This window comes from Bombina bombina, chromosome 3 (assembly GCF_027579735.1).
Source record: "Bombina bombina isolate aBomBom1 chromosome 3, aBomBom1.pri, whole genome shotgun sequence".
Classification (NCBI taxonomy): domain Eukaryota; kingdom Metazoa; phylum Chordata; class Amphibia; order Anura; family Bombinatoridae; genus Bombina; species Bombina bombina.
The window spans coordinates 506043090-506059736 of NC_069501.1; the positions used below are offsets into that span (position 1 = coordinate 506043090).

General features: G+C 35.2%; 1 protein-coding gene across 7 annotated transcripts in view; it reads right to left on the reverse strand.

Annotated features, from left to right (window-relative positions):
* Window positions 1-301: 301 nt before the first annotated feature.
* DUSP14 (dual specificity phosphatase 14) overlaps window positions 302-16647 on the reverse strand; it is a 103235-nt gene continuing 86889 nt past the window's right edge. For all 7 annotated transcript variants that reach the window (XM_053706899.1, XM_053706901.1, XM_053706895.1 and 4 more), the window contains one exon: window positions 302-6076. In XM_053706899.1, coding sequence (XP_053562874.1) covers window positions 5387-5983 — 597 coding nt within the window. In that variant the 5' untranslated portion in view covers window positions 5984-6076 and the 3' untranslated portion in view covers window positions 302-5386. The remainder of the gene's footprint in view (window positions 6077-16647) is intronic.

Sequence of the window (16647 nt, forward strand, 5' to 3'; positions counted from 1 at the left end):
GTGAGGGGTGTATTTATAGGCATTTTGAGGTTTGGGAAACTTTGCCCCTCCTGGTAGGAATGTATATCCCATACGTCACTAGCTCATGGACTCTTGCTAATATGAAAGAAATGAATTTATCAGGTAAGTTCTTACATAAATTATGTTTTTGAGCAACTTTCTAATTTACTCCTATTATCAAATTTTCTTTGCTCTCTTGCTATCTTTATTTAAAAAGTAGGAATTTAAGCTTAAGAGCAAGTCTGTCAAAAAATATTGTACATTCCCTTTAAACACAGGAACTGCACAAAACAGGAGTAGATAGGGTAAGAATGTTTATTGAAAGGTTTGACTTTTTACAATTACATTTTTTTTAAATGTTATATTGATACAACTTCCATTTCAGATTTGTTTGCATTACAATTTTAGAAACATGAGCCATTGTTACCAGTTGCATTTAATTAACAGATCGAGATGCAGAAAAAAAAGGTTAACACTACAGCATGAGGTAAATCAGAGAGAAAAATTAAACAAATTTATGGATCTGTTTGTTCAAAAGATTTTAATGGAATAACAGACAATAGATATACACAATAACATACAATCAAAAAATTATAACATACTATGATTTACATTAAAGGGACACTGTACCCAAATTTTTTCTTTTGTGATTCAGATAGAGCATGCAATTTTAAGCAACTTTCTAATTTAATCCTATTATCAAATTTTCTTCATTCTCTTGGTATCTTTATTTGAAATGCAAGAATGTAAAGTTTAGATGCCGGCCCATTTTTGATGAACAACCTGGGTTGTCCTTGGTGATTGGTGGATAAATTTAAAAAAAAGTGCTGTCCAGAGGCTGAACCAAAAATAGCTTAGATGCCTTCTTTTTCAAATAAAGATAGCAAGAGAACGAAGAAAAATTGATAATAGGAGTAAATTAGAAAGTTGCTTAAAATTGCATGCTCTATCTGAATCACAAAATAAAAAAATTGGGTGCAGTGTCCCTTTAAGATTATAACTTTTAGTATTTGTTTACAAACATTACTAGGATACATCTTGTTTGCCTTACCAATCATTAACTAATCAGTCATTATATATTACATTATAAATGTATTTACGCATATCAATAAAGCTACGCATTTATGAACTGAAAGCCATTACATAGCTGCTGCCATTACAACAGGCAGCAGCTATACTGGTCCACTACCTTAACTACAGCTCTGTGTGAGTGAATATATTTATGGTAACCACATTTATGTCCCATTAACATAAAAACTCTGAATCTAACGCATTCTTTTAAGGGACACTAAACGCTAAATACATTTGATGCACATCTTTCCTTCTAATTATTAGTGCTGCCATTAGAACCTAGATTTTACTACAGGCATCCAAGAGTTACTGCACATGTGCAAGCACTGCAATATAGTGAAAGGTAGATTTCAACATGGCGGCACCCATGATTAGAGGGAGGTAGTGCATAACCTCAATACTATGCTTATAAAATGTACTTAGTTACTATCCAAAAACTTAAAGGGACACTAAACACTAGCAGTGACACTGGATGCTCTTTAAACCCCCAAAGTTGTGGTTGTCTCTGAGCTAGTAAAACAGCAGAAACATTTAAATGGGACATTAAACCCATTTTTTTTCTTTCAATATTCAGATAAAGCATGCAATTTTAAACAACTTTTCAATGTATTAGGATTCTCTAATTTGTTTAATTCTCTTTTATTTGTTGAAATGAATACCTAGTTAGGTTTAGAACACAGCTGCTGATTGTTGGCTGCACATATTTGCCTCATCTGATTGACTTTCAGCTAGGATACAAAGGGAATGAATCAAATTAGATAATATAAGTAAAGTGGAAAAATGTTTAAAATGACTTGCTCTATCTAACTCATGAAAAATGTTGGGTTTCATATTACTTTAATACCACAATGCCACTCACAATATATCCAGGAACTATTGTTATATAACTGTCTGCCTATTGGAGTCAAAACTTCCCAGAATCATTAGTCTCTACCCCAGCTTGAGTTCTGTACTTATGTTTTATCCTGAATTATTTGTATAGAAGAAGAAAGTATGCTGTGACTATATGTATCTGGTCACTCCTGTCCACCATCTGTGTTTCCTGGGGCCAGATTGTGCCTGCTGTCAGGCAGGCCCCTTACACATAACTGTTCTCTTGTGTATGCTTCCAGGGGTTATTGGATTTAACATTTGACAACATTTTCCTTTCAGAAACAATCAGTAGTGTTTTAGAACGTTTCCCTTGCTTGATCATTTATAAAAGGCTGCACACCCTACTTGTTTTGTGATCCTTAAATACGTTAGCATTGCTCCATATACATCCTTGGTTATGTTTCCCAACTATTTATAGGGACATGATACCCAAATGTTGAAGCACATGAAAGTGATGCAGTATAGCTGTAAAAAGCGGACTAGAAATATCACCTGAACATCTCTATGTAAAAAAGGAATATATTTTACCTCAAATTTCCTAAGTATTTACACCCCATTGTAAAGAAACTTTAAGCACCCAGTCATGATGCTTGTCCCAGGACAAGCTACGGAGTGTGCATCTGTCATATGTAGGCACAGTCATGTTATTCTCCTATTCAGTTTATGTAAATTCTATGAAATCTCATGAGATCACAGCAAAGGCAAAACATTACCTCAGCACTACTGATGCTGAGTGGAATTTGTTTTTGTATTTTTCAACTTGCAGTTGGACAGCAGTTGAAGTATAATTGTTTACATAGCACTTACTCTGGTGAGCCGGATACATTTTGAGGTAAAATATCTTCCTTTTTTACTTAGTGATGTTCAGGTGATATTTTCTTGTCAACTTTTTACAGTTATACTGCATCAGTTTCAAGTGATTTAGCATATGAGTATTAGGTTCCTTTATGGGTTTATGGATTCCACTTAATCCCTAACCCTGTGATTATAGTATGACCTATTATTTTCCTGCAAGGTTTTATTTCAGGTAATAATCTGTATCTATTCTTTGTGCAGAAACTTGTTTTTTTTTTTAGTCTGGGCGGCATTTTCACTGCTTGCTATTGCTTTCTACTGCTGCCATTCCAATTCAGACCCACAGGTGGCTGCTATGCATAAATGCAGATGAATAACTTTGTACAAATAGTTTACTAAGATTTTGTCACTTAAACAAATACTAAACCCAACCTTTTCTTTCATGATTCAGATAGAGCATGCAATTTTAAGCAACTTTCTAATTTACCCCTACTATCCATTTGTTTCCGTTCTCTTGCTATCGTTATTTAACCCTCTGAGTGCTAAGCACTTTCCCACCTGGGTGCTAAGCTGATCTGAGGGTTTTTTAATTTTTTAAAAATATTTTTCCCCCAACTTTTTCCCCCCCAACTTTCCCCCCCCCCCCCAGATCCCCAAGACTTATACTGCTGGAAAGGTTAGGCGATTACCTTTCCAACGGGGTCTGTAGCTGCTTAGATGCCTGAGATACAGGCTTCTAAGCAGCATGCCCAATTTTCCTATACTTGTCATTGTATTTTGTTAATAAAGTTGCGCGGTGACATCACGTCATTGCCCGTGATGTCACCACGCAAAACGTGAAGCCCACTATACAGGCCCGATCGCCGGCGTAGGAGCAACTGGGAGCCCCCAGATCTCCCTCAAGTTGGGAGAGTGCTAGCGACGACTCTGAGCCGTGGTTAGCACCTGAGTGGGAAACTCTGCCACGGCTCAGAGCCGTCGTTGGCACTCAAGGGGTTAAAAAGTAGGAATGTTAAGCTTAAGAGCTGGCCCATTTTCGGTTCAGCACCCTGGATACCGCTTGTTTATTGGTGGCTACATTTAGCAAACCAATAAGCAAGCATAACCCAGGTACTGAACCAAAAATGGGCCGGCTTTTAAGCTTTACTTTCCTGATTTCTAAATAAAGATAGCAAGAGAATGAAAAAAAAATGATAAAAGGAGTAAATTAGAAAGTTGCCTAAAATTGCATGCTCTATCTGAATCATTAAATAAAAAAGTTGGGTTTAGTGTCCCTTTAAGCAGTGTTCTACGTATTCCTGCTTTTCCTAATTGCCTCATCTCACTCCAACCTCTCTGCAATAGATACTATTGGGCTATTTTTCCCTTTTATTGCAGTAGATGAGAGATTTGGTCATATATCAGGAAACTGAGGGTTCCTCACTGGCCCTTAATGAAGTGAGTGTGTGTGTGTATATATATATATATATATATATATATATATATATATATATATATATAATTTTAAATATATACATAGATAAATGCATTAAAAAAAATACATTTTGAGCGCTGCGTCAAATAAATGCTACATTTTATATACCAAAATTCCAGTGAGTTCTGTCTTTTTTAATTTTTTTATTCAAGCAACTTGGTGATTGTGGACATTTCAAGTTCCCAAAACTCAATGTTTTTATAGAGAGATTAACTAAATGTTGAACTATATTTTCAAAATATGAATTCTACATACATTCTGTTCTTCTAAATAAAACGTTTAGAAGTACACATCTGACTACATTTTATAGCAGTGTTCAAATATATAATTCAACTTGCAGACAATTCCTAAAGTAGCTTTTTTATTCTAATGAAAGTTGTTTTCTACAATTTAATAGTTTGAACTATTTTTTTATTTTTTTTAAATATGAGTAGGTATTTCTAATAATTCTATTCATGACCTTAAAAAAATAAAAATATTATAAGCAAAAATTAAATTGCATTAAGTATTCCAAATATTTCATCTGGTAGCAGATATAGGAACCTTGTCTCTCAACATTCACAATTTTGATTGGCTCCTAAAACCTTAAGAAACTGAACATCTTACAGTTATAGATACCTTTTAATTGTTTAGCACTGATAGTTACTTCTTTGGAGTAGAATTATAAAACATTATTAAGTGGTATGTTTTGCAGCTTATGGTAACAATAACATGGATTAAACTTTAAAGGGACATGAAACACATTTTTCGTTCATGATTCAGATAGAGAATACAATTTTTTTTACTTCTATTATCAAATTTACATCATTCTCATGTTATTCTTTGTTTAAAAGATATCCAGATAGGTTGCGTGCACATGTGTTTAGCACATTGACAGGAAATGGTGCTGCTATTTAGTGCTCTTGCTAATGTATAACATTATTGCAATACTGCTACCTAATAGTGCTGCAAACACGTGCACACTCCTGAACTTTTCTTCCTTTTTCAGCAAAGGATAAAAACAATTTGATAATAGAAGTAATTTGGAACGTTATTTAAAATGGTATGTTCTATCTGAATCATGAAATATACATTTTGAGTTTGATGTCCCTTTAAAGATAATGGGCCAGTTTATGACCTAAAAGACTTATTTTAATTTTATATTTGATTTTTTGTTGTTAGATAATTCTGCATCTAAATTCCCCAGTAAGGCATTAGGTTTCTTCTCTCTTTTGCATATATGTCTGGAATTACACCATAGGGTGTGTGTACCAACTTAACAGTGCATTTCCCAAAAAGTTTGCGTTCATAGTCTATCAGCTGCCTCCAAAAGCCAACGTTAGGCCTTATAATAGGCCTTCTCGTTTTTACCCAGTTGTAAGCCTCTAGTAGGGACACCTTGTGGTATTTCATCAGGTAAGCAATGCATAGAGATGCTGAACGACTTACACCGGCTGCACAATGCACAAGAGTAGCACCATGTTTTCTGGCTATGCTATGGATCTTGTCAGCCACACTATCAAAATATAAGGATATTGGAGCATGTGGCATATCTGCCAGAGGTACTTTCACATATTCAAACTGTGGCCAGTTGAAATTTGGAATCTCAATAGTTGCATTGACAATGCAGGTGATGCCTCTTGCAAAAAGTAATGTCCGATTTGAAGCCACACTGCCACGACCAAGGTAGAGGAAAGAGGTGATTTCAGCTATTCCACTCAGAGCCCCATCTGATACCCAGCGTGGTGCTATGAGGGCTCGATGAAGATAGCTATGGCTGCGGGATGCCATTTTGTTCACTCTGTAGCTCACACAGTCATTTCTTTTAACCCTTTCAATGTACTGTAGTCCTTTATCTGCAACAGATGTTTTCTTCCTTTAGTCCTAAAATAGAAAGAGAGCACTCTTTATCAGCTCTATCACATTACAAAGTAGAGATTAAATGTATCATATGATAAACATGTTTTGTGAGAAGCTAAGTTATATAGATATAAACTCATTTCTCTCATACACTCATTTGTGACTGTGGTGTTATTCACAAATGTGCTCTGTACCTTTTTGAAAGTAGAAACATCCAGCCCTTTTGACCTTTGTTAAAGATGCCCACACCCTGGCCCACTGATCTAGTGTATCACATGGAATTGTCCCTTGGAGGTTTGTTCCATACTCTTGAGTACCCATTGGTCTTGTTAAAGGGACACTGAACCCAAATTTTTTTCTTTCATGATTCAGATAGAGCATGCAATTTTAAGCAACTTTCTAAGTTACTCCTATTATCAATTTTTCTTCATTCACTTGCTTTATTTGATAAAGAAGGCATCTAAGCTTCTTTTTTGATTCAGAACTTTGGACAGCACTTTTTTATTGGTGGATGAATTTGTCCACCAATCAGCAAGAATAACCCAGGTTATTCACCTAAAATGGACCGGCATCTAAACTTACATTCTTGCATTTCAAGTAAAGATACCAAGAGAATGAAGAAAATTTTATAATAGGAGTAAATTAGAAAGTTGCTTAAAATTGCGTGCTCTGTCTGAATCACGAAAGAAAAATTTTGGGTTCAGTGTCCCTTTAACCTCTCAGCACAATAGTTATCTTACAGAAACAAGTATAATTTATATCACAGATAATACATTTTTTGATGCATTACTGGGTGGATGCCATGCAGATCGCTCTCCTCCTGTACCCTACATTCTTGCTACAAACTGAACAAATGTAAATATAAACAAAAATCTATATTAAAATGTATGAAGATTTTTGTTATTAATACGAGTTGCTTTTACACCTGGAATAGGCTTAGGTTTTTCTAGCACAAGGCAGAATGCTACAAAGCTAGCATCCAATGCCTTTTATCTGACTTTCCATTTCTCCAGACTAAATTTATTTAACAGGATAATTACATTAAAGGGACATGTAGAGTAACAAGTAGATGTATTTTTTAAAGTTCCATTAGTTGTTTAAAAAGTGACAAAATAAGTGTAAAGTTTTAGTGTCTATAAAACACTGGGAGCTGCCATGTTGTAACTTAGGTTACCTTCTCTGCTGTGGCCAATTAGGGACAGTTATAAATAGGTCACTAGAGTGTGCAGCCAATGGCTGTGCTGGATTTAACAGTGTTCTGCACTTCCATTTCTAACAGGAACTGAAAAGCTCACAATTTCAGAATGGAATTACAGGCAAAGAGGACAAAATAAATAATGAAAGTATATTGCAGACTTCTTTTTATATATGCGATTTATCATCTTATATTACTATCTCAAAGTGTGTAATGTCCCTTTAACAATGGCACTATAAGAGGGAATATCCCAAAATATATTAAAGGGGCAGTAAACACCAAAAATGTTATTGTTTAAAAAAAATAGATAATCCTTTTATTTACCATTTCCCAGTTTTCAATGACCAACACTGTTATAGAAATATACTTTTGCTGACTGCCTTCTTATCTCAGATCTTTTGACAGACTTGCATTTCAGGCAATTAGTTTATGTGTTTCATATATATATATATATATATATATATATATATATATATATATATATATATATATATATATATATATATATATATATATATATATATATATATAAATGCATTCAGATAAGAGGCGGTCTTCAAGGGCTTAGAAATTAGCATATGAGCCTACCAAGGTAGCTTTCAACTAAGAATAACAAGACAACAAAGCACATTTGATGATAAAATTAAATTAGAAAGTTGTTTAAAATAACATACCCTATTTGAATCATGAAAGTTTAATTTAGACTTTAAAAAACCCTTTAAGTATTTTTGCTCATGTATATTTGTCTATATTTAGGAGTGGTGTTTTATATCAAAAAACATATCCCTCTGAAGTATACACTACAGCACTCTCTGCCCAGACTACTAAAACAGAACAAAAATGTGAAAATTAAAACATAACTTATTGCTAAAAATGGGATACACATTAAAATTGAGGCAAATTAGTGTGTTGTAGTTATATTATATGTGTTGATCAGTCACAGTATTATGTCTTTGACTGTCAAGGATCAAAAAATATCTCTAAATTCCACACCGTGTTGTAACGAAAGGAGCTATTAGGATTATATAATCTAAAAAGGTAAGATATGACCCTATTTGCATTATGTTCAATACCACTGAAATGCCATTTGAACATAGGATAATTCATGCAAGCCGAGAGAAAAAAAAATGTTACTCAGCAGTCAGCAGGGTTATAAAATAAAGGCCCCAAAGTGATCTCTTAGTAGCTAAAATAAATAAAATCACATGTTTACTGAGTAGTGATCATGAAAGAATACTGTAAAAATAACATTGCTGTATTATAGATAACTCGTACCATGTGTACCCAGAACAATTACTGCTGTGTAAGTGTGAACCTGCACCAATCACAGGTATATCAGTGAATAAATTGGTTGTGTTATGAAATATTATTCTTCAACATATGTGATATATGGCCCAGGTATACATTTTGTTTTGGTTGTTATGAATTACTTTGTGAACAATTACTACTATAATGTTGATGCTGACAGACTGTACGTTTATTAGAAATGTGATATGAACACTTAGTATGCACAGGTGATATGAATACTTTGCGTACACAAAAATATGATGTGTTCATTAGAATCTTAACTTGGCATCTTAGCAGTTACAGCTAAGCTGTTTAAATCATGAAAGAAAAAAATTGTGTTTCATATCCCTTTAGATAGAGCATGCAATTTTAAGCAACTTTCTAATTTACTACTATTATTAATTTGTCTTCATTCTCTTGGTATCTTTATTTAAAAGGCAGGAATGTACGCTTAAAGGGACACTGAACCCAATTGTTTTCTTTCATGATTCAGATAGAGCATGACATTTTAAGCAACTTTCTAATTTACTCCTATTATCAAATTTTCTTTATTCTCTTGGTATCTTTATTTGAAATGCAAGAATGTAAGTTTAGATGCCAGCCCATTTTTGGTGAACAACCTGGGTTGTCCTTGCTGATTGGTGGATAAATTCATCCACCAATAAAAAAGTGCTGTCCAGAGTTCTGAACCAAGAACAAAGCTTAGATGCCTTCTTTTTCAAATAAAGATAGCAAGAGAACGAAGAAAATTTGATAATAGAAGTAAATTAGAAAGTTGCTTAAAATTGCATGCTCTATCTGATTCACGAAATAAAAAAATTTGGGTTCAGTGTCCCTTTAAGAGCCAACCTATTTTTGGTTCAGTATCTGGGTAGAGCTTGCTAATTGGTGGCTAAATGTAGTCACTAATCAGCAAGCTCTACCCAGGGTGCTGAACCAAAAATGGGCCGGCTTCTAAGCTTACATACATTCCTGTTTTTTCAAATAATGATAACAAAAGAATGAAGACACATTCACCTAGATTTAGAGTTTTGTCTGTAAAAACCTGCGGGGCTAACGCTCCTTTTTTTTCCAGCGCACCCTTAAGCCAACGTTGGTATTTAGAGTTGTCAGAATGGCTGCGTTAGCCTCAGAAAAGTGAGCGTTGAGCCAAATTTAGCTCCACTTCAACCCTCAATACCAGCGTTGCTTATGGTAGCGGTAAGATGGAAAAACGTGCTCGTGCACGATATCCCCATAGGATACAATTGGGCTGAGCTGGCTGAAAAAAACCTAACACCTGCAAAAAAGCAGCGTTCAGCTCCTAACGCAGCCCCATTGTTTCCTATGGGTAAACACTTTCTAAGTCTACACTTAACATCCTAACATGAACCCCGAGTCTAAACACCCCTAACCTTACACTTATTAACCCCTAATCTGCCTCCCTGACATCGCAGACACCTACATTATATTATTAACCCCTAATCTGCCGCTCTGGACACCGCCGCCACCTACATTATAGCTTTGAACCCCTAATCTGCTGTTCCTAACATCGCCGACACCTATATTATATTTATTAACCCCTAATCTGTCCCCCCAACGTCGCCGCCACCTACCTACACTTATTAACCCCTAATCTGCCTACCGGACATCGCCACCACTATAATAAAATGTATTAACCCCTAAACCGCCGCACTCCCGCCTTGCAAACACTATAATAAATTTTATTTACCCCTAATCTGCCCTCCCTAACATCGCCGCCACCTACCTACAATTATTAACACCTAATCTGCCGCCCCCAACGTCGCCGCTACTATAATAAAGTTATTAACCCCTAAACCTAAGTCTAACCCTAACACCCCCTAATAAAATTACCTACAATTATCTAAAATAAAATACAATTAAATAAACTAAACTATAGTACAAAAAAAACAAACACTAAATTACAAAAAATAAAAAAATATTACAAGAATTTTAATCTAATTACACCTAATCTAAGCCCCCTGATAAAATAAAAAAGCCCCCCAAAATAAATTCTTAAAAGGGCTTTTTGCGGGGCATTGCCCCAAAGCAATCAGCTCTTTTACCTGTAAAACAAAATACAAGACCCCACCCCAACATTACAACCCACCACTCACACACCCCTACTCTAAAACCCACCCGATCCCCCCTTAAAAAACCTAACACTGCCCCATTGAAGATCACCCAATCTTGAGCCGTGTTCATCCAGCCGGGCACCACTGGTCATCCGATCCGTCCAGAAGTCTTCATCCGATGGGGCAGAAGAGGACATCCGGACCGGGAGAATGCTTCATCCAAGCGGCATCTTCTATCTTCATCCATCCGGCGCAGAGTGGGTCCATCTTCCAGACATCCGACGCGGAGCATCCTCTTCTTTCCACGGCCGATGACTGAATGAAGGTTCCTTTAAATGACATCATCCAAGATGGCATTCCTCGAATTCCGATTGGCTGATAGGATTCTATCAGCCAATCGGAATTAAGGTAGGAAAAATCCGATTGGTTGATGCTATCAGTCAATCGGATTGAAGTTCAATCCGATTGGCTGATTGGATCAGCCAATAGAATGCGAGGTCAATTCTATTGGCTGATCCAATCAGATTGAATTTTAATCCGATTGGCTGATAGCATCAACCAATCGGATTTTTCCTACCTTAATTCCGATTAGCTGATAGAATCCTATCCAATCGGAATTCGAGGGACGCCATCTTGGATGATGTCATTTACATAAACCTTCATTCAGTCGTCGGCCGTGGAAAGAAGAGGATGCTCCGCGTCGGATGTCTTGAAGATGGACTCGCTCCGTGCCGGATGGATGAAGATAGAAGATGCCGCTTGGATGAAGCCTTCTCCCGGTCCGGATGTCCTCTTCTGCCCCATCGGATGAAGACTTCTGGACGGATAGGATGACCAGTGGTGCCCGGCTGGGTGAACATGGTTCAAGTTAGGGTAATCTTCAATGGGGTAGTGTTAGGTTTTTTTAAGGGAGGATCGGGTGGGTTTGAGAGTAGGGGTGTGTGGGTGGTGGGTTGTATGTTGGGGGGGTCTTGTATTTTTTTTTTACAGGTAAAAGAGCTGATTACTTTGGGGCAATGCCCCGCAAAAAGCCCTTTTAAGGGCTGGTTAAAGAGCTGATTAATTTTGTAATTTAGTATAGGGTAGGGAATTTTATTATTTTGGGGGGCTTTTTTATTTTATTAGGGGGCTTAGATTAGGTGTAATTAGATTAAAATTCTTGTAATTTTTTTATTTTTTGTAATATAGTGGGTTTTTTTGTACTATAGTTTAGTTTTTTTAATTGTATTTTATTTTAGATAATTGTAGGTAATTTATTTAATTAATTTATGGATAGTGTAGTGTTAGGTGTATTTGTAACTTAGGTTAGGATTTATTTTACAGGTAATTTTGTACTTATTTTAACTAGGTAGCTATTAAATAGTTATTAACTATTTAATAGCTATTGTACCTAGTTAAAATAAATACAAAGTTGCCTGTAAAATAAATATAAATCCTAAAATAGCTACAATGTAACTATTAGTTATATTGTAGCTATATAAGGGTTTATTTTATAGGTAAGTATTTATTTTAAATAGGAATAATTTATTTAATTATAGTAAATTTATTTAGATTTATTTAAATTATATTTAAGTTAGGGTTAGACTTAGGTTTAGGGGTTAATAACTTTATTATAGTAGCGGCGACGTTGGGGGCGGCAGATTAGGGGTTAATAATTGTAGGTAGGTGGCGGCGATGTTAGGGAGGGCAGATTAGGAGTAAATAAAATTTATTATAGTGTTTGCGAGGCGGGAGTGCGGCGGTTTAGGGGTTAATACATTTATTATAGTGGTGGCGATGTCCGGTCGGCAGATTAGGGGTTAATAAGTGTAGGTAGGTGGCGGCGACGTTGGGGGGACAGATTAGGGGTTAATAAATATAATATAGGTGTCGGCGATGTTAGGGACAGCAGATTAGGGGTTCATAGCTATAATGTAGGTGGCGGCGGTGTCCGGTCGGCAGATTAGGGGTTAAATAATTTTATTATAGGGTTTGCGATGTGGGGGGGGCCTCGGTTTAGGGGTTTATAGGTAGTTTATGGGTGTTAGTGTACTTTGTAGCACTGTAGTTAAGAGCTTTATGTTTCAGCCCATAAAACTCCTAACTACTGACTTTTTTATGCGGTAGGAGTCTTGGAGGTAGAGGCTGTACCGCTCACTTCTTCCAAGACTCGTAATACCAGCGTTAGGCAAATCCCATTAAAAAGATAGGATACGCAATTGACGTAAGGGGATTTGCGGTAGCCTCGAGTCACGGAAAAAAAGTGAGCGGTACACCTGTACCTGCCAGACTCGTAATACCAGCGGGACCCCTTAACGCTGCTTTTTAAGGCTAACGCAGAACTCTAAATCTAGGCGATTGATAATAGGAGTAAATTAGAAAGTTTATTAAAATGGCATGCTCTATCTGAATCACTAAAGAAAAAAATTGGGTTTCATATCCCTTTAACCTCACGGCATGCTGGAATCTAAAACATTATATAAACTGGTAGTAGAAGACTGATACAATAAGTATAACGCTTATAACCTATTTGGCGTTGTGTATCTGATTACCTAGCTGCTCATTATCTGCTGTAACTGATCAATATAACTGGTTTGGCAGAGTGCCCACGTTTTTAATTAAAGTTTGATCACTAACAATAACACAGCTTCGTAATGAGCTGCTATATATTTCAGAGCTTCTGGCACATTACGCAATTATGTGTAAGCGCCAATATGTGGCCTGCTGAAGTTCATCTGATCTGTTTAGATGCTAATATTAACAAATAAAAGCGGCCGCAAGGAGTGGCTTCCAAAAATTCTGATAGCACAAATACTGCTCCGATAGTTAAAAGGGACATTCTGGTCAAAATTTAAATGCACATAGATGAATTACATCTTTGAATAGAAACATATTTGCAATATATATGTATTAGCAAGATTGCTTCTAGTAAAAGTTATCACTGTTTAAGTGCTAACATTTTTCTCTGCACGTGCAGGCATAGCTAGATATTCTCAGTGCACCAGAATTGTAAATACTGTAGCTACTCAGAACGCTAGTGGGGCTTGTGTCATTTTAGAGCCTTCCAGGCTTTATGTACGCTCATATGGGGTATAAATATCATTCAAAAAAGGAAAGTCCCACCTTGATGAATTCTAATTGGATATATATTATGTCCATCAATTTGTCAGTCATCGGGTTGGTTGACATATTATAAGACGGTATTGTGCTGTTTAAGGTGGATTACTCTGTTCTTATTACCCAGAATTGAAGAGGCTGGACCTGATTGTCATAATCTAAGTATTACAAACATCTTAAAGTGTATGTACATATATATCATGAAATAAAAATATAGAACAGATATAAAGAGATATTGGTGTATGTCTTTTTAATACTTACACCAGATGTTTATTTGGAAATATATCTAGAAATATTCACCTAGATGTGATGAGTGATATAGGACAAAAATAATAATATTAATTATTTGTAAAAGTAATAAATAAATAAGAGCTTTGATGCTTCAAAAATTCCCAAAAATATATACACATATGTATATGAAAAATTCAATTTTCATTTGTGAAGACAGAGTTGTAGGTTAATTGCATTTCCTCACATAATAATATATATTCAAAATTGTGAAATCTACTAGAATATGGGCTTAGTTGAGCAATGATTGAAATTTTGTCTATTTATATCTATCTTTGGATTCCATCATAAAATGAACACAGTGCTATTTAAGATGTAAGGGCTGGTGAGTGATATGAATAAAAATCTAAAATATCAAGATTGAATAGGTTGTCACATTACACAATATATGTTAAAAAAAAACCAATCAATTAATCAGATAAGGCAAGCTGTGCAGTTTTAAGTGCAGTGATTGTGAATTGTTGAAGTAAAAATAAATGTGAACTTCAACTGTATACACAAAATAAATGTGATAAGGTGATGAATGCTTAAAGGGACAGTATACACTCATTTTAATATAACTGCATGTAATAGACACTACTATAAAGAATAAGATGCACAGATACTGATATAAAAATCCAGTATAAAATGGTTTAAAACGTACTTACGCTTTCAGTTTAGCTCTGTTGAAAAGGCAGTTGGAAAGCCCACTGCAAGTGGGAAATAAGACACTCCCCCCCTCCCCCTTCTTTTGCATATGAAAAGACCCTTTACACAAACAGGAGCAAGCTGGAGAAGGTAGCTGATGGTATTCAAATAAAATTTTGGGGCTTTTTAAAAAAAAAAAAAAACTTTATGGGCTTTATAAATAGATAATCTACAAAACATTTATGCAAAGAAAAAATGAGTGTATAATGGCCCTTTAAAAGAATTAATGTGAATGTCAAATTCTGAGATTATAAAAATAACAAGTTAAAAATGTTATTCTGAAAGAAACCAGTGATATTCATGTTTCAATCTAAATGTGATATTCTGGTAATGTGGTTGTGACCAGTGATACAGATTGTGAATTAGTGAATATTAGATCCAAAGTTGTATAGCTGATATAAAATTGGTCTAGAGTCAGTATAATCAATATATGACTGACGACCCCAATCAAACAGGACCCTAAGTAATGGGTCCTATTTGATTTTGATCAGTCCCATGTGAACCTTTATAAAAATCTGATATATATGTAAATCAATGGTATTGGAGATCAAGAAAGATAATTATTTCAAATATTTATAGGTGTACAAAAGATTTATGTTCATTTAAACCTGCTGGTTAAACTGAATTTAAAAACGGTATATCCACCTACTTTCTGCTTTTATTTGGGTGGTCTCAAGGTCCCCCCAAATACCTAAGATGAGTTTCTCAATTCCCCAGCATTGTAATGCTTTAACATTGCATTTATGAGACATCAAAAAATGAGATGCCACACTGGTTAGTGTTTATCCATCTTATTGGTCTTTTACTACATTCTTTATGTTTCTGAGATGTTCCATCAACCTCAATATTTATTACATTTACAATGTAATACATCAATTACAACATCTCCTGATGTTAAGGACTTGTCCAAATATATCAATAATCGTTGTGGTTTTATAAATATATTTGCAGGTACTATTGTTGCCACATTTGAATGACCCTGGAGTGAATGAGCTCTTAGTTCAATTTCTTTGAAAATGGCAGCAGGTGATCACATCTTTCAAATTTTTTGTTCACCTATAACTAATAGTTGGTTTGTCCCTCCAAACAAGTTTTGAGTACTGGATCAGTCATCAGGATATCCTAGTGTTTGTGTAATATCTTGATTATCTGGGGAGTTTGTGAGTTGTATCAACCAGGGGACGTCAGACTCTGTTTTAGTTTTTTTGTACAGTAATTCTTGTCTGTTAGTGTGTAACAGCTTGTTTTAATGCTTCTCTTACTGTATCCCCGGGCAATCAGCCTTGTTTCTAATTCCTTAGCTCTCAGACTACGGAGAAACTGCTCTAAAGAATCTATATATAATCTAAGGAGTTCTAGTTGGTAACCTTCTGATTGTGCCAGAAGCATGGGCATTTGTGCTAAATACTATTTAGACTATTGGTCGCCGTATGTTTATTTCCTATATAGATCCATCTAGATATTACCCTGAAGATCTTTATTGATTTTTAAATCGATTAAATTAATTTCGGTTTGGCTTGCTTCATGTGTCAGCTTGATGTTTAAAGTTATTATTGTTCAATAGACTAAGGAATTTTTGTAGTTATCTATATGTTTCCTCCCAAATGAAGAGAATATCGTCTATGAATCAAAGCAACATGGGCATTTTGTTGGTATAATAAATATTTTCATCCATAAAAACTAACAGTTCCGATAGCTTTTCCATGTGTTTGTAGATAAAATTGATTGCCAAACAAAAAAATAGTGTAATATAAATTCATTGTGTCCTTTGTCTTCTTCTGATTTCTGCTCCAGAAAATATCTGACAGCTTCTATACTTCTTTCATGAATAATTGAGGTACAAAGGGACTCAACATCCGTGGTCGCAAGCCAAGTAGTTTGATTTATATTAATATTGTCTTGTCTTTGTAGTATTTGCATTGTATCCTGCAAATATGAAGGTAGTTCTTGAACGTTGATCTGAAATC